This window comes from Felis catus, chromosome B2 (assembly GCF_018350175.1).
Source record: "Felis catus isolate Fca126 chromosome B2, F.catus_Fca126_mat1.0, whole genome shotgun sequence".
NCBI classification, from domain to species: Eukaryota; Metazoa; Chordata; class Mammalia; order Carnivora; family Felidae; genus Felis; species Felis catus.
In genome coordinates, this window is record NC_058372.1 from 135,581,368 (window position 1) to 135,600,445 (window position 19,078).

The window sequence follows — 19,078 nt, forward strand, 5'->3', positions numbered from 1 at the left end:
TTCAGGCGTGTTTTATATGCACTGTTTATAATGGAATGGTGGTATAGAGAATCCTGAGTCTGATACAGTGAAAAGTCACTGATTGGGTTGGGTTATATTGGATTATATATAGTTTGGATTGGGTTATATTGAAAATGTCATAATTGGGGCGCCTGGGTGGCTCAGTCGGTTGGGTGTCCGACTTCGGCTCGGGTCATGACCTCACGGTCCGTGAGTTCGAGCCCTGCGCCGGGCTCTCTGCTGACAGCTCAGAGCCTGGAGCCTGTTTCCGATTCTGTGTCTCCCTCTCTCTCCGACCCTCCCCCGTTCATGCTCTGTCTCTCTCTGTCTCGAAAATAGATAAACATTAAAAAAAAAAAAAAAGTGATAATTGAACATATTTGTGTTTGACTTTCAGGTACTATTTTTTCAGTACCTCAGTGACTAGTGAAATCTCAACCTGGAAGTATCCAGAAAGCTCCTTACTTCCCTTCATTTCCTTTCTTGTCAGTGAAGGAAATGGACAATAACATGTCTCATAGGGTGACCCCGCCAGGGCACAGCCATTTTCTCCTTGTGTAAGCTTGAATTTGTCTGGCTCACATGGCCCCTCAGGAAGAAGAGAATTCAGGCGGAGTCTAATGAAGTGATTTTTGTCCAGTAGGTTGGACTATAAAGAGGAGGAAGGCACGTTCCTTGTTTCTCTTTTAGTTCCTGTTGGCCTATGTCCAGCCCGGAGTGAGATCCAGAAGAGGGACTAGGAAAGCCCAGGAACATTTCACAGAAACTAGCTGCTGTCCAGCGTTCGTTGCTGGGCGCTTCAAGGTCTGATGTGGCCAAGCCCTTGTGGGCAGCTGAAAATTGACTGTGTCACCTTTTGACTTGGTGTCCATACTGCCGTGTGTAGCTCTCACTCTGGAAAACTGGCCTCAGAACCATCTTGCGCTGTCTGCCCCTCAGCTCTTGGCTGGACAAATGCCACCCCCTTGACACACCAATGAATGACAGTGGAGGCGGTCGGCAGGTATTTATTTAACAAGTATGTATTGACTGCCCACTGGGTTTCACACCCAGTCCTCCATGCTGCAGACCCAGGAGTAAAGCCTCCCCAGGGTTCTCACCTTCATGGCACCACTTCCTGAAGTGGAGAGACAGCCATCAGACAGGCAGTCACGTTAATCATTGGTTACAAATCTGAGACATGCTACAAAAGCAGACCACGTGGTGCCATGGGTGGGAACAGCAGGGGCCTAGCCAGGCTGAGTCCTACTCAGCAGAACAAATCAAAGAACAGTTGTGGCCACAGTAGGGAGCCCACCCTAGGGAGCACCAAGCACAAGACTGTACATGTTTCTAGACACTCCAATTACTTGTGAATGGAAGATGGGCCCATTGAGGATAGACCCCCAGAAATATTGGCCCATTGAGGATAGACCCCCAGGAAGATGGGCCCGTTGATGATAGACCCCCAGGAAGATGGGCCCATTGAGGATAGACCCCCAGGAAGATGGGCCTGTTGAGGATAGACCCCCAGGAAGATGGGCCCGTTGAGGATAGACCCCCCCAGGGAGATGGGCCCGTTGAGGATAGACCCCCAGGAAGATGGGCCCGTTGAGGATAGACCCCCAGGAAGATGGGTCCATGGAGGATAGACCCCCAGGAAGATGGGCCCATTGAGGATAGACCCCCAGGAAGATGGGCCCGTTGAGGATAGACCCCCAGGAAGATGGGTCCATGGAGGATAGACCCCCAGGAAGATGGGCCCATTGAGGATAGACCCCCAGGAAGATGGGCCCGTTGAGGATAGACCCCCAGGAAGATGGGTCCATGGAGGATAGACCCCCAGGAAGATGGGCCCGTTGAGGATAGACCCCCCCAGGGAGATGGGCCCGTTGAGGATAGACCCCCAGGAAGATGGGTCCATGGAGGATAGACCCCCAGGAAGATGGGCCCGTTGAGGATAGACCCCCAGGAAGATGGGCCCGTTGAGGATAGACCCCCAGGAAGATGGGCCCATGGAGGATAGACCCCCCCAGGAAGATGGGCCCATTGAGGAATGACCCCCAGGAAGATGGGCCCGTTGAGGATAGACCCCCAGGAAGATGGGCCCGTTGAGGATAGACCCCCAGGGAGATGGGCCCATTGAAGATAGACCCCCAGGAAGATGGGCCCATTGAGGATAGATCCCCAGAAAGATGGGCCCATGGAGGATAGACCCCCAAGAAGATGGGCCCATTGAGGATAGACCCCCAGCCTGCGGGAGCCTACTTACTGAAATATGGCTCCTTGTACAAATGGCCATCCAGATGACATGGTCAGTGAGCAGTACTTCTGCTTTTCAGGCACAATTTGACATCGCAGTGGCCAGCGAGATCATGGCAGTGCTGGCCTTGACCGACAGCCTCACGGACATGAAGGAGCGGCTGGGAAGAATGGTGGTGGCCAGTGACAAAAATGGGCAACCCGTGACAGCAGAAGATTTGGTGAGTGTGTCCATCTCAGGAACTCAGGAGAGCTCGCCGTGTCCCTGTGGTAGATTCAAGAGAATGAGGGTTTTCTTCTTACCAGCGTGTGTCAAGGAAATTCAGATGATTTCTGCAGACACATTTGTCCCTCACCAGCCTGTTTGTCATGCGACAATGTGTTTGTACCTCTCTGCAGCCAAAGCACAGAAATTTATCTCCTAAGCCTTTCCTGATTGTTGCCTGTCCTGATCTCTGCGCCCTGGCTGGGGTGGGGCCGCCTCCTGTTAGCTCTCGGCTTTTTTACAAAGGGTGATCTGTGCCAGCTTTAAATCGAGGACAAATGGCCTTTCAAAAGACTAAGAAGTAAGCGGCTCCCCCTTCACGAAAGGGAAGCCAGGGACGCCTGGGTGCCTCAGTCAGTTAAGCATCCAGCTCTTGATGGCATCTCAGGTCACGATCACACGGTCATGAGATCGAGCCCCGCCTCGGGCTCCACGTGCTGAGCGTGAAGCGTGCTGGGGATTCTTTCTCTGACCCTCCCCCGCTCGCTCTTTCTCTCTCTCAAAATAAAGAAACATTTAAAAAACCAAAAAGAAAGGTGAAGTGAAAATTGGCCCTGGCTTCTTAACCCTGTGCCTTACATTTGGGCGTCACGTCATAACACCGGATCTTGCCTCAATCAGTCTTCCCCATCTCGTTCCCTTTTGAGTTCAGTGATGCTCTTTGAGCTTTCGTGGTGTCCTGGCCCATCACTGTCTCTTGCTGGGCTTCCTCTAATTTGACGTGTTCATCTCTCTTCCTCTTCGGAATCACCACCTTTTCTGTGAACTTAAACCCCATTGGTGACATAGCTGTTTCATGTGCTTGGACCTGTTTCGAAGTGCGTAGGGTATGACACAGGCGTTTGGAAAGCCGTTCCACGCTCCAAACTTCAGCTGACTTTCCCACATCCGGGTCACATACCATGATGGCGGCTGGATGCTCCCTGGCAGTTGGAAACCAGTTGTGGGAGGAAAAAGGCAAATTAGTATTTTATTAATTCCAGGCGCTTAGGATGTAATTGGAATCCTTTGCCAAAAGTTACTGTTTGGCTGCTTCTGAGAACCTGACTGACTCATCACATAGGTCTTGTCAATCAAATATTAAATATGTCAATTAAATTAAATGTGTTTTTATCAGCAGTCCCTGGGATGCTTAGAATAAAGCTTAATGAGAAAACCCAAATCCAGGTTGCTGTAAAGGTGTTGTATTTTTGAAACTGAGCCTGCGTGGCTCAGTCGGCCAAGCATCCGACTGTTGATTTTGGCTCAAGTCATGATCTCGTGTGAGATTGAGCCCCTTATCAGGCTTTGTGCTGTCAGCGTGAAGCCTGCTTGGGATTCATTCTCTCTCTCTCTCTCTCTCTCTCTCTCTCTCTCTCCTGTCTCTCTCTCCGTTCCCCTCCCACTTTTTTTTTTTTTAATTATCAATATCTTGTAAACTGTGTAAGCTAAACATATTATGGTTTCTGTATCAATATATTTCTTTGTTCTTAATACTGGGTATTAATAAATACGTATCAAGAATAGTTTGGAACTTAATCTGGAAATATTGTTTCCCTAGATTTATTTTGTGTGTGTGTGATACAAGTCTCAGATCTGGAAATAAACCCAAAGTTGACTCTTTGGGGTCATCTTTTGCCTTCCTTGTTCATAAAAAGCACCTGTTTCTTCCAATTGTGTTTCATCAACCTGGAACTACCAGTAGTTAGTCTTTCATAAAAAATTAAGGAAGGATTTTTAGAGCATCTATCTTTTCATTTCACTATTTTATAGCTTTTTTTTAAACACATTTTTTTAACGTTTATTCATTTTTGAGAGACAGAGAGCACGAGCGGGGGGAGGGGCACAGAGAGAGAGAGAGGGAGACACAGGATCCGAAGCAGGCTCCAGGCTGAGCTGTCAGCACAGAGCCCGACGCAGGGCTCGAACTCACGAACCGTGAGATCATGACCTGAGCCCAAGTTGGACGCCTAACCGAGTGAGCCACCCAGGCACCCCTGTTTTATAACTTTTTATATACTTTGCTCTTGGTCAAAAGGATTTATGTATTGCCATGAGAATTGGGATAAATGGCTTCTGGAAGTTTCTCATAAGACGATCGCTTCTGCCGTCCTCTGGAGGAATGTGTCCACACTCTGTCCCCCTGGACTCAGCAAACGGACCAGAGCTGCTCTCTTTGCTTGGGCTCGATGACAGTCAGTGTGTTGGGCGCAACAAGATAAGAGGCGTCACTGACGCGGAGGGAGAATGTAATTGACTCACGTATTTTGAAAAGAGGAAGATCGGCTAGATTCTGCCACCTGATGCATTGAGATATGTTTCGTGGCATTTTTATCTTTCACGGGCGACATTGCCATGCATTTACTCCTGTCGTAGCCTTAACAATCACGGACGGGTGTTTTGAAGGCATCTGCCCAGTGTCTGTAGAAGAGGTGGAAGGGTTTTGTTTTGTTTTGTTTTGTTTTGTTTTGTTTTGTTTTGTTTTGTTTTGTTTCTCTAAAGCTCCCTCTGTGGCCTTCTTTGGCACACTTTTTCCGGTTGTTCTCAGATTTCTTCCCTGTTTCTCCCTTCTCCCGTCTTTTCCAGGAATGGGGAAGGGGATACAGTAGGGGCCTCACCCAGAGCTTTGTAGGACTGGGAGGGGGCAGTAGCCACATTTTATACACAGGGGGCATCGACTCTGTCCCGGGCAGGCAGGCAGCATGAGAGATGGAAAAGGAGAAACCTTCCAAATGTAGTTTTCTGAGTGCCTCTGGCTCTGCGGGATGAAACACTGGGAAACCAAGTGTTCGTTGGTTGGTTTGAGAAAAATGGGTGCTTTAGGACATTCCCCTTTATCCTTCTCCATTCCCACTCAGTAAATAGCCTTATTGTCATACTTTATCTGATTTCTTCAGGCAAGAGTATAATCTCTGATAATGAGAAAATAATGTGTGTTTTGCCAGAAGATACTTTTAGGTAGACTGAAAGATCTGCTGTATGACAAGCCTCTTAAACACCATCAAGGAAGGTGTTTTGTTTAAAAAAAAAAAAAAAAAAAAGAAGCAGGGACTGCTACTTCTCCGTCACTTCACATCTCAGAATGGTTGACATGCATTCAGGTGGGGGAGAGAAGGATACGGCCGCCGGAGCCGTGGTACCCGTAGCTCCGAGCTGAGAGCAGCCTGTGGGAATGCCCACCTCCGAGGCGGGCTGGTGAGAAATGGCCATGAGATTCACCTTTGCACGGATGATCTTTTGTCAGTCACTTAAAGCAGGTTTTTTTTTCCTCTCTCCTTTAGGGGGTCACAGGCGCATTGACAGTTTTGATGAAAGATGCAATAAAACCAAATCTGATGCAGACCCTAGAAGTAAGTGATTTTCTTTTTATAGAAATTGTTGACAGCGTTTGCATTCATAGGATCGCTTGTGCACCCCCCACACAGAGTGAGCGTTTCCAGCCAGCGTGAGCCCGCAGGGAGCATCCGAATAAGTCCTTGGTCCTCCAAAAAAAAAAAAAAAAAAACGAACTTAAAAGTGTATTTACAGATTCTTTCCTTAGGTTAATGCAGTACTAATTGACTGGAGTGGAGACTTTAAAACGCCGTATCTAACACCTCAGTAAGTTATGTAGCCACGTTTACGTGATGTTTTCTCTTTTGCCTTTTTTGGACTTAGCTTTTCATAATCCATTAGGTTGGAGTTTGGGGGGGTTTCCCCCCCAAGCAAAACACGCAGCGTATGCCAAGAAATGCTCCCCAGGCAAGCTTTTATAAGATTTGCCCTGCCCTTGTCTTTATCGAACTTACATTTTCTCATCAAAATACCCGTATTTCAGTCTGGTTTTCTGGTCACTCAAGGGAGGCAGAGGCAACCAGCAGAGAAGGAAGGGGCAAGACAAACAATATCCACCCATTTATTCGTTCATTCAGCTGATAGAACGCTCGGTTTGAGCGTACCCTCTGCCGTTCGCTAACCGTGACCTTGGCCACGCCTCTGTTCTCTCCCGTGTGAAGGGATGATGGTACCGAAGACTAACTTAATGGGGTCATTATGAAGGTTCGGTATTCATCTAACACGCAACACAGGCAGGCCTTGGAGCAGTGGCTCAGGACAACAAAGTCTCTGCCCTCTTGGAGCTTGTGCTTTAGTGGGGGAGACAGATGGCAGAGAAGTGTGTCGATATGTAGCGTGTCAGCCGCCGGCAAAGACTGAAGAAGAAAAGTCAGAGGGGTTAAGGGAGCAGAGAGCGATGTGTGTGTGTGTGTGTGTGTGTGTGTCTGGCTGGTGTCTGGTGACCAGAGATGGGAGCAAGGCAAGAGACCGAGCTGTGTGTGAGGAGCAGCTTTGCGGGCGGAGGGTGACAGTTAGTGCAAAGCCATTGGGCAGGAACGTGCTGTGCAGTCGGAGGGGCGCCCGCCGAGAGCAGGAATCCAGACGCAGGACACCAGGACAGAAATGGTGGAACCAGACCGAGCTGGAAGGTGCGCAGTTGAGGGCGCGGGGAGGGGAGAGCGCGAGCACCTTTCCGTGGGGCCTCTGCCTCCCGCAGCGTGAGCTCCATGCGACCAAGTGTTCATTTCTCTGTCCCCGTCTATGTGTGTGGCCTCTTCACGAGGTCTGACGCAGGTAATGTTTCTTCCTTCTGGAACACTTGGTTCTTCCGACTTCTGTGGTGCCTTGTGTCCCAGGACCTCCTGCTGGCCTCCCCTCCATTCCCTTTGCTGGCCTGTCCTCAGCTCAGCTTCTGAATGTTGGCGAGTGTGAGCCCTCCCTTCCCCCACCATCAGCCAGCCACATGATGACCCCCCAGACTCTCGTTCAGAATCTCCTGACCTCAGAATTTCAGAGTCGTAGGTGTGCCTGCTAAGAGCCGTTGCGTATCAAACTTAGTTATAAAATAGGGTCTTTGAGTTCCAGCCTGGCCATGGTTCCAGCCAAAGTCCTAGGAATTGTCCTGGAGCCTGTCTCCATCCCTGCAGAGGCTTCTTCCGTGTGTGTGCCCAGCCTCCAGTGTACCCTCCTGCCCAGCTAGCCTCACTGCCTCTGCTCTCCCTTCCAGAATGTTTTCTCTGCTCCGCCACCCGAGAGCTCGGAAACTGAATCAGGCTCTGTTGCTCTCCTGCCTAGAGCCTTGGGTGGTTTACCCTGGTCCTCCCTGTGGCTGGAAACCTCGCAGGGTCTGGCCCTTGCCTGCCTCTTCCCCCATCCTCCCTCTCCCTGCCCAGGACACCCCTTGCAGACATCCGATTTCCCGTGTCTAGTTCCCTCCTGTACTTTAGGATTCATGTGCTTTATTCTTTATTCTCTTTCCAAGATTTTATTTTAAAATTTTTTTTTTCAACATTTATTTATTTTTTGGGGAGAGAGAGAGACAGAGCATGAACGGGGGAGGGGCAGAGAGAGAGGGAGACACAGAATCGGAAACAGGCTCCAGGCTCCGAGCCATCGGCCCAGAGCCCGACGCGGGGCTCGAACCCCCGGACCGCGGGATCGTGACCTGGCTGAAGTCGGACGCTTAACCGGCTGCGCCACCCAGGCGCCCCCCAAGATTTTATTTTAATTCAACTTAGTTAACATACAGTGTAGTCTTGGATTCAGGAGTAGAATACAGTGATTCATCTCTTACACCCAGCGCTCATCCCAAACAGTGCCCTTCTTAATGCCCGTCACCCATTTAGCGCGTGCTCCCTCCCACCTCGCATCCAGCACCCCTCAGTTTGTTCTCTGTATTTAAGAGTCTCTTCTGGTTTGCCTTCCTCCCTCTCTGTCTTTATCTCTTTTTTTTCCCCTTCCCCTACGTTCTCTGTCATGTTTCTCAAATTCCACATAGGAGTGAAATCATGTGCCCTTTACATAATCAGCATCCTGGAGAGGCCTTTCCGGGACACTGTGTCCAACCCAGCCCCAGTCCCTGTGTCCTGTCACTGTCCTGTCATTCTCTGCACGTCAGGGAGTATCAGCGTAAGAGTCCCTACTTTGTTCATCCACCAGGATGAGAGCAGGACCTCTTCCACGTGGTTCACCACCGGATTGTGGCTCCTAGAAAGTGCCTTGCATGTACTAGGCGCTCGGCAAACACTTGTTGAATAATTAAATGACTACTTACTAACTTTTACTACGTCGCTCCTAAAAATACAGATTTGTTTAATAAACAACTGAGTGAATAAGAAAAAAGCTTAGAGACGTGACCCTGCTTCCTCGTAACACTTCCCCCTCAAAAATGAGCGCACTGTTATCATCATTATTTGGGATAATCAGATTATTGTTTTAAATGATTATCTTTCTCAAATTAAAAATTACCTGCCCTTTATAAGATAATGACCCATTCTAAAAGTCTAGTTTCCATTAGGGAAGGAGTCAGTGGGCCGGGCTGCTCCCAAATGATTCTTGTACTCACATTTTGTGTCCATTTTTCACTTAAGACCAGGCCATTTGTCATTACGTTAACAGACAATGGGCATCGTTTAAAAAAAATAACAAAACAGCATTCAGTTAAAATACCTGCATTTATGAACTCTGCTACGTGGGTCCTAACCATTCCCAATGAACCTGGCTAACGAGTGGCACTTGGAATGTAAGTCAGCCTGTAACGTAAAAACCATTGTTCAGTATATAGATGGTGCTTTGATCATGTTTGAATACCCTTGACTGTTGGTCCCCTAGCAGGTTATCAAGGGTTACCTTACTACTGGTTGCCAGGAGACCCGTAGTTCTCCGTCCTGGCTGCACGTTAGAATCTCCTGGAAAGATTTAGAGATACTAATGCTAGGCTCCACCCAGACCAAGTGAACCAGAATGTCAGGGAGGTAGCGCCTGGGTATCCCAGGTGATTCTCATGTATGGCCAGAGTAAGAACTTCCCTGCGGAATATTTTTTTTTTTAACGTTTATTTTATTTATTTTTGAGACAGAGAGAGACAGAGCATGAACGGGGGAGGGGCAGAGAGAGAGGGAGACACAGAATCAGAAGCAGGCTCCAGGCTCTGAGCCGTCAGCCCAGAGCCTGACGCGGGGCTCGATCTCACGGACCATGAGATCGTGACCCGGGCTGAAGTCGGACGCTTAACCGACTGAGCCACCCAGGCGCCCCACCCTGCGGAATATTTTAAGAAGACAGAGAAATGGAAATGTCTTAACATTTTAACCCTGGGTGAGCCATATATGTATCCATGTGCTGTCCAATATGGTAGCCTTTGGCCACACGTGGTTATTTTTATCTCAATTACTTTAAATTGAATACAATTTCAAATTTGGTTCCGCAGTCGTATGAGCTACCTTTCTATTTATATAGTTATTTTTAAAAATTTGGGGGGGCACCTGGGTGACTCAGTTGGCTAAGCATCCGGCTCCGGCTCAGGTCGTGATCTCCAGTTCGTGGGTTCGAGCCCCACGTCGGGCTCTGTGCTGATGGCTCGGAGCCTGGAGCCTGCTTTGGATTCTGTATCTCCCTTTCTCTCTGCCCCTCCCCTGTTTGTGCTCTGTCTCTCTTTCTCAAAAATAAATACTAAACATTAAAAAAAAATTAAAAAAATTTTTTGCTAGCTACATTTTAGGTGCCTTGTAACCACATGTGGACTGGCTATTAGGTTGGATGGTGCGGATACAGAATATTTCCAGCATAGCAGAAAGCTCTTTTTCCTTTCTTTTTTCAAGGCACGCTGCCGTATGTGGCACCTTGTTTGGAAAATACTCAGATTTGGGGGGTTTTTTTGTTTGTTTTGTTTTTAAGTAATCTCTATACTAAACATGGGGGCTTGAACTCACAACCCTGAGGAGGCTCTTTTATACAAAGCTCTCTTAGGGCTCTGGTAAGCAAATGATTAATTGAGGTATTAATCTTTGGAAAATTTTGAAAAATCCATTAAGGAGGATATCCATAGCCTTGTCATCATGAGAAACCAAGATGGTTCCTGCATTACTTTCCTCTGTGTTCTGCATGTGAAATAAAGTATGGAACTCATGGTAGGTATTTCTGTATCTTTGGACCAGTCACAGAGCTCCTTAGACTAAGTATTTAACTCAGTGTACTGTATCATAGCCACAAATATTAGGTGAGTGTGTGAGCATCTCTGGATTTGAATGTCTAACAATGATCTATAAAGTTTTCCATTCAGACTCCATGCTATAGGAATTTCAAAACCAAGGCTCTAATGCTGCTTTAGTAATTGACCTGCTGTGTGGCCTTTAGTTTTAAATTAAAACACTGCCGATCGAGTCCTCACAGTGGTTATCTCAGGAAGAGTGAAGTGTTTATGCTGATCCAGTCACACCCTGTCACCGCTACCACCACCAGACCAGTGTTTGATGCTTCTCAGACCAGTGGACGCGCTGAGTGCTGCTGTGTGTAGACAAGTGAAGGCATCTGCCTTCCCCGGGATGGAGCCTGTGACGTCCCCACTACGCTTTCCCCGGCTCTGCTACCTTAACACAGGCAGCCATATTCCAGGACGGCAAGGGGAGATGGTGATGGAGACTTAGTGTTTCCTTCCGAGCATTTAAAAGGTTTATCTGTGGGGCACCTGGGTGGCTCAGTAGGTTAAACTTCAGACTTCGGCTCAGGTCATGATCTTGAAGGTCATGGGTTCGAGCCGTGCATCAGGCTCTGTACTAATAGCTCAGAGCCTGGAGCCTGCTTCGGATTCTGTGTCTCCCCCTCTCTCTGCCCCTCCCCCGCTCGCGCTCTGTCTCTCCCTCTCAAAAATGAATAAATATTGAAAAAAATAAATAAACAAATAAAAGGTTCCTCTGTACAGAAGTGAGAAATTACAGATAGGTACACAGAGAGATCTGGACACTAAACACACACATAAATATATCTGTCGGCACCTATGTTTGGATTTCAGATTCCCAGCTTTATTTTTACAGACATTTGTATGACCTCACGAGGACCGTGTCATTGTCCCTCCTGAGGACTTTGGGCAGAAAAGTAAATAGAGAACTCACAGAGTGGCTTTGATAAACTCTTCTCTTTTTCATTCTCAGAGATGATTTTTCTTTCGTTGCCTTTCTTCCTGCTTTTGTTCAGCTTTCTCATCTTTGAAATATGTTCTGCCAGCAGCCCATCATGGTTCATGGGAATTTTCCATGGCTCCCAGCCTCCCCCCCCCACCCCCCCCCCACACCACATCGCTCCCTGTCTTCCCTCCTGTCAGTAAAGGGGCAGCCTGTATTTTCACAGGTGGGGCCATGGCTTTGTGTATACAGACCCCAGTGGCCCTGGCTGGGCTCGAAATAAAACCTGAGCATTTGATTGCATGTGGATAAATTCCTTTAGGTAGGGCTACAGTCTGCTCTCCCTGATGAAGGAAAAGTGTAGAAATGGCATTTAAAGTGAATATATTGACAGATTTTCTTTACCAACTTAAATCTAAAGGTTTTGATAATTCCCTTATATTGTTGCGGGGTTTTCTTTTGCCTGTTTAGTAAGAATTGCTCTAGCATTTGACCAGGAGGGACAATTTTCTTTGCTTTTATTATCTGAATAGTTACCAGGTTTTTAACATGGAAGCCAGTTAAACAATGAGAAAGACTTAGGTGGAATTTTTATAAATCAGAAGAGCAAATTTATTGTGTAAATATAAAAATAGGCTCTAATGAACTTCAACGTTACATGGTTGTCCTGCCATTCCACACAACTCATTAATTGTATTGATTTTTTTTGCTTTCTTTAGATTTTTCTAGAAGTGATTAACTTCTTTTGGAAGGAAAAAATACACCTAATTAAGCCTCCTAGACCATCAGGGTCTAATTCTGTTCCTTTAAAAACTGTAATGCCAAATACCGTGAAGGGAGATAAATAGTTTACTTCACAGTCAGTGAGTCAGCTGAGTGCTTTCTCAAAGTTATAGTAGGAAATAATCAATTCTTACAGCTTTTCTCCTAGTTCAGCATTAAATGTCGGATGACACTCTTGGAGAATACACCAGGAATTTGGCCCTTTGGGAGAGTCGGGGTGTTTTCATTTTCTTTGAGAGAATTTGGGGTTTTTTTAATTTTTTTTTTAACGTTTATTTATTTTTGAGACAGAGAGAGACAGAACATGAACGGGGGAGGGTCAGAGAGAGAGAAGGAGACACAGAATCCGAAACAGGCTCCAGGCTCTGAGCGGTCAGCACAGAGCCCGATGCGGGGCTCGAACTCATGAACCGCGAGCTCATGACCTGAGCCGAAGTCGGACGCTTAACCGACTGAGCCACCCAGGCGCCCCGAGAATTTGTACATTGACTGTGCAGTATTGATAAAAGCAGAATGGCTTCGGTGACTCACTGCCTTGGTTCATTCCTCCCTTTGTCTTTGGGGGTTTTAATTTGTCCTTCAACTTCCGTAGGGAACACCTGTGTTTGTGCACGCTGGCCCCTTTGCTAACATCGCCCATGGCAACTCTTCAGTGCTGGCTGACAAAATCGCGTTGAAACTGGTTGGCGAAGAAGGATTTGTGGGTAAGTCATTTCTTTTTAAATTTAGTTGTTGTAGAACATGGAAGAGATCTAAAAATCGGTGGCAGAAAAACAGAGATACCCACTCTGACCTGAAACATATTCTCTCAGACCCACCTTTCACAGAGGGTCTCAATATTGGAAAAGCCCTGTGGTCTGGTCTATACTAGATGTGGCGATGGAACCATAGCTTCTCACGTCAAGTTCGTATGGGTTTGAATACGCTTCCTGACACTCGCTGGCAGAGCGATCTGGGACACATTTTTAGCGACCCTCTGAGCCTCAGTTTTCTCATCTGTAAAGCGGTGATTGCAACATGGTTTCAAACCTCGTAGAGTTATTATGAGAACCAAGTGAGATGATTGATCCATTCAGCAAATATTTATCGCGAACCTAGCATGTGCAAGGCGTGCCACTCGGAGCCTGGAAACACATGACGAGCGAAACAGACCCGGCCCGGGCTTCGTGGAGCGTAGGTACGGAGTTGTCATCCTGTGTGTGAGTAACAAGTACCAAACGTCCGCCGTCATTAGCAGTAGAAATCAGTTTGCTCTTCCTCAAATCGGAGGATTAGTTTGTGTCTGACGGAGGGGAGACTGCCGCCCATGGACTTGGAAGATTTCACTGGTAGGACTTCACACTCTCTGCTGCTGCCAAGCTCCCCTTGGCGGTGTCTGCTTCTCTGGCCATTCCAGACGGAAACGGGGGGCGACTGCCATAGAATGGGCTCTGGCACTGCTGCCCCGATGGCCCCCGCGAGGTTACGGCAACAAAAGACAAACAGATAACAAGGAGTCTTGGTCTAAGTGCCAGAATCTGGCATCAGACAGACCGCACCAGCAGATCTTCATGCGCCAACGGGTGATTTCCACTCGCCACATTGGTGCCGGTAATCGTCAAGTCTCACGGTCGCGGCTTTCACGCTAATCACGAGCCTCCTATCGACCTGAGAAATGAGTTCTTTCACTAGAAAAGGTTCTGAGCCCTGCACTTTTCTGCCTAGCCATTATAAAGTTCATTCAGGGTTGTTGAGACTGTTTTTAAGAACTCCCTGTAGGCATGCAGTCAGGATCAAATGAGAATTTATGTGGTTCATTCCTCTGGGTCTGTACTTGGCTGCTGGGGTACCAAATCCACTATAAGACTGGCTAGACGTGCCGTCGAAATGGATTTGCTCGATCGATCACAGCATAATTGCAGAGCTAATGGACAAGGAGTCTGCACAGGGCAGGCACTGAAAAGCGGGGTGCTTCTGTGAAGTGGTGGTCCTGACGCATCCACTCCACAAATAAAAGAACTTCTAGAAGAAAGCACTCTGTTTTGTGCCAACAGAGCTCTCTGTACCGATCTTTACTTTGTCCTCATATATTTCTAGAATATGCGTTTCCGTGGCAAAGCATCTTAAAAGGTGTATGCTGAGGGGGCGTGCAAAACATACTAGCTTCCCGTGTGACCTTGGACACACCATTAGCCTCTCTGGGCGTGTCCCTGGGAGACATTCTCACGTGAAAAGTGAGAAACTGGACCGGACGAGGAATTGCGTGTGGATGGGCAGCCGTGACCCTGAGATCGAAGCTGTGGGATCATGACCCTAACTGGTAGTTACCTAACTTCTCCAGGGTTCACCTTCCTCTTTTGGTAATAGAATTACCTTGCAGTAATTTAACGAGTACTATCAAATGAGGAATTGCTGTGTAAACCATGGAGGACCAGGGAAGTGTCAGTGATTTCGCTGACGATTTCTGTGATCTCTTCTAGTCTTAAGGGGCTGTAAGCGGGGGAGAAGTCAGTGCCGGAAATCTGTCCCCTGCCAGATGGTTTAGGGGACCGGCTCAAGAGTCGGTATCTGGCTCCTTTCAAGTTGGGTCACTTCAGGTAACTTAACCCTTCTTAGCCTCAGTTTCCTTATCTGTAGAATAGGGCTTTATATAAGACTCGCTTCACAGCTTTGAAATCAGGTTTAAGCGAGACTGTGCACGCTAAGCCCTCGCACAGCGCCTGACATGGGGTAAGACTCAGCAATTCTAAACCACTTATTATTATCATCCTCTCCGTTGTCGATACGTGACTAATAAAGTTAACTTTCCCTTTTTTTCTTTTGTTTCTTCTTTTCCTTTGGTTAGTGAGTTTATTTTTAGCTGTGGGAGAATCCATCTAACATAGAATTGATCGTCTTGGGGCGCCTGGGTGGCGCAGTCGGTTAAGCGTCCGACTTCAGCCAGGTCACGATCTCGCGGTCCGTGAGTTCGAGCCCCGCGTCGGGCTCTGGGCTGATGGTTCCGAGCCTGGAGCCTGTTTCCGATTCTGTGTCTCCCTCTCTCTCTGCCCCTCCCCCGTTCATGCTCTGTCTCTCTCTGTCCCAAAAATAAATAAAAACATTGAAAAAAAAATTAAAGAAAGAATTGATCGTCTTAGCCATGACTAAGTGTACCAATCAGTAGTCAAATGCTTCCGTGTTATTACAGAACCATCATCACCATCCATCTGAAGGACTCTTCATCTTGCGAAACTGAAATTCTAAATAAAAAATTTTTTAATTCCTCTAATCACTTTCTGCCATAAGAATAGTCTCATTTTAATTTTCAAAAGCGTGTGTGCCGTCTCGCACAAAAATAAGAAAACTCCAACTTTCATTCATATTTAAGCTTCTCCCCTCTCTTACGTTGGACCTGCCTTTGACCGATAACGGGAAGGGAAAGGTGGCTTCTTCTCTGTCCCCCATCATCTTGTCCTTAGTCCCTTAGTCTGCCTCTGGCCCCTCCAGGGTTGAAGCTTTGACATTCAGTGGTACCCATCCGGTCTCTTCCAGCAGAGGACCCGCACTCTTGGCAGAAACCCTCTGGGCAATATCCTTTTAAGACAGTCCCGCTGCTAATTCAATACCTGATCTCCAGGCATCATAGACCTTCAACCCGTGTTCTTCCCGTTGGTGGGAGTACAGTTGCACGTCTCGCTTGAGTCTCTGTTCTTTTGCCAGGGGCTGTTTCCTTTCAGCCTTCAGGCTTACTCATCCCCAGTCGACCACTGTGGGTCTCTGCCTCAGTGAGCCTTTCCGGTCCTGCTTCTAAAGCCTCACTCTCTAGCTCTGCACCCTTTCCACCGGGGGGTGGGCAGTGGGACTCTGCACACTGATCATTTTCTTTGAAGAAATCCTTCCGTGGCTTCTAACTTTGAAACTTCAAGGGAGCTGTTGGGCTAAAGGATGCAGAATCTGTTTCCAAACAATGTCTTTGCAAATGTCGCTAGGTTTAGTATCAGCCTTTAGTGCGAGAACAACTGACACTGTTTGGGGGCTTCAGACAAAAGGGAAACCAAACGAGCCCCATTTTAACATGGTCTCAAGGAAGATAAATGCAGGAGACCTAGGTTTATCTGAAGCCCGTGGGAAAATGTATGCCCTTAGAAAAGTCATTGTTTATAGAAGTCTGCCTCTCTTACTGTGTAAGAAGCCCAAACCTAGAAGAAGAAGATTGATAATTTGGATTATATTTAAAAATAAATTGTGGGGGCACCTGGGTGGCTCAGTCAGCTGAGTGTCCAACTTCAGCTCAGGTCATGACATCACGGTCTGTGAGTTCGAGCCCCACGTCAGGTTCTGTGCTGACAGCTCAGAGCCTGGAGCCTGCTTTGGATTCTGCGTTTCCCTCTCTCTGTACCCCTGTCCCGCTCACTCGTGCATGTGTGCATTCTCTCTCTCTCTCTCTCTCTCTCTCTCTCTCTGTCTCAAACGTAAATAAACATTAAAAAAATTTTTTTAATGAAAGTAAATTGTGTCTGATAAAAGATAGGGGATTTAAAAAACAAGAGAGCGCGTATGAAAAAACATTTGCAGAGGTAATAGACAAGTGACTAACAATTGGAGTATATATAAACCACCAAGGATTATAGATTGATTTTTTTAAAGCAAGTAATCCAGTAGAGAAATGGGCACAGGGTTTGAAAGGGTAATTCACAGAGAAAGAACAATCTGACAGAATTTCTGGGTCAGACTGAAAGTGGGCAAATGACCTGGCAATTTCAGTTCTATGTAGAAGTAACTGAAGATTTATTTAAGTCCTTTGGAATAATTTACTTGAGTACACGTTCATCGAGCTCCTGCTATATGTCAAGTAATATATAGTAGAAGCTTGGAATCAGATACGTAGGGCATGTTTCTTGGCCTCCGGTAATTTACAACGTGGTGGGAGAGATAAGCCCATAAAGTGAATCTCGATGGAAGTACAATGCACGTATGAGATTAGGTATCATACTGATGAATGAAGAACCTTCAGAGATGACGGGCATCTCTTACAATTTTCCCCACACTGCGGGTTTCATGAAGTACGTTTAGTCTAAGATATTTCTGTGTCCCAACACACACAGGAAGGGAATTATTTTGTCTACTCTGCAATAATTATTCCAAGATAATGGAATCAATATTCCATTTAGACTTAAAATCGAGGGAAGTTTATTTAATTACAGTTGGCTCTCGAACAAGTTGGGGGTTAGGGCACCGACCTCCATCCTGCGTAGTTGAAAATCCGCATGTAACTTGGGACTCCCCAAAACTTCACTACTAATAGCCTACAGTTGACCAGAGCCTAAACACGGTCAGCGAACACATATTTTGTGTATTGTATGTATCATACACTGTAACCTTACAGTGGAGCCAGCTAGATAAAATAGTATTAAGAAAATCATAAGGGAGGGGCGCCTGGGTGGCTCAGTTGGTTGGGCGGCCAACTTCGGCTCAGGTCACGATCTTGCGGTCCGTGGGTTCAAGCCCCGCATCAGGCTTTGTGCTGACAGCTCAGAGCCTAGAGCCTGCTTCGGATTCTGTGTTCCCCCCAACCCCTTTTCTTCCCCTCCCCCACTCATGCTCTGTCTCACTCTGTCTCTCAAAAACAAATGCTAAAAATATATATGCTAGGAAAATAATAAGGGAAAGAAAATATTTTTATAATACTGTAGGTATCGAAAAGAAAATCTGTATATAAGTGAACCTACCCAGTTCAAACCCACGCTTTTCACCAGTCAGATGTAATTGCGCAAATTTCTCAGACTTGACCAGAATAGTCCATGAGAATTTGGGGGAGCATGCTGTGGCCCCCGTGATCACTGTCTCTATTTCTCCTTTAGCCAGTAGTCCTCATGGGAGTCCACTTAACCTCCATTCATTGCTATGAAAGCAAACATTTCTTCGGCATCAAACCCTAATCATGGGCTATATTTTTAAAAAGAAGAAGAAAGAAAAAGAAAACAACATTGAGTTTCTAGGCTTTAATAAATTATCTCATTTTTGAACTATTTGTAAGGATTTCAAACTTACACAGGATCCTTGGTTTTTTAAATTTGCTTTCCGTTTTCTTAATTTGGTCTTGATTCCCATTTCGAGGGAATACCTTTCCTTCACTCTAGAATTCAGCATGTGCTTGTACATCTTTATAGCTAGGAGTCCTTAACTGTTGGTTACCAGCCACCCCTCCCATAATTAAATACAGAATTATATACATAAATATATGGTGTTTTTTTTTAAGTTTATTTATTTTGAGAGAGAGAGAGAGAGAGAGAGAGAGAGTGGGGGAGGGGTAGAGAGAGAGAATCCCAAGCAGGCTCCACACGGTCAGCACAGAGCCCAATGCGGGGCTCGATCTCATGAACCTTGAGGTCATGACCCGAGCCGAAGGCAAGAGTTGGCCACTTAACCGACTGAGCCATCCAGGCACCCCTGTATTTTTTTTTTTCAACAGAAGGCTCCCTGATTCTCATTACGTTTTCAAAGGTGTCCACGACCCAAAAAAGATAAAGACTCAGGGCCTTCTTCTCGTGGCCCAATGGATGCCACGCACCATTTCACCATACTTGCTTAATAATGACCTATACGAAGATTTGGTGGCTTTTGAAGTTCCACCCACATTTGACGTTCAGTGCCCTCTTCCAAAGTGCTAGTCAAGATGTTGCCTAAATTGACTGTGTGTCTTCTTGTCACCTGAACACAAACCCACAGCGGGTTGTCCACACGCCGCCTGGGTACATAAGCACGAGAAGATAGTACAGCAAAAGGGCACATTAGACCAATGCCCAATTGAATCATCCACTGAGCTTTGCCCTGAACATTTCACGATGAGGATTTAGAGTTCAGAGTAAATAACCATGGTCGTTCCAAGCCAAACCGAGGAAGATTGGGAAACAAGGCC

General features: G+C 46.7%; 1 protein-coding gene across 9 annotated transcripts in view; it reads left to right on the top strand.

Annotated features, from left to right (window-relative positions):
• MTHFD1L (methylenetetrahydrofolate dehydrogenase (NADP+ dependent) 1 like) overlaps nt 1-19,078 on the top strand; it is a 188,845-nt gene that overhangs the window by 63,571 nt on the left and 106,196 nt on the right. For 8 of the 9 annotated variants that reach the window (XM_045058210.1, XM_023254509.2, XM_045058206.1 and 5 more), the window contains 4 exons: nt 887-1,003; nt 2,322-2,462; nt 5,767-5,835; nt 12,794-12,905. In XM_045058210.1, coding sequence (XP_044914145.1) covers nt 887-1,003; nt 2,322-2,462; nt 5,767-5,835; nt 12,794-12,905 — 439 coding nt within the window. The remainder of the gene's footprint in view (nt 1-886; nt 1,004-2,321; nt 2,463-5,766; nt 5,836-12,793; nt 12,906-19,078) is intronic. The other variant, XM_023254505.2, reaches the window with a different exon arrangement.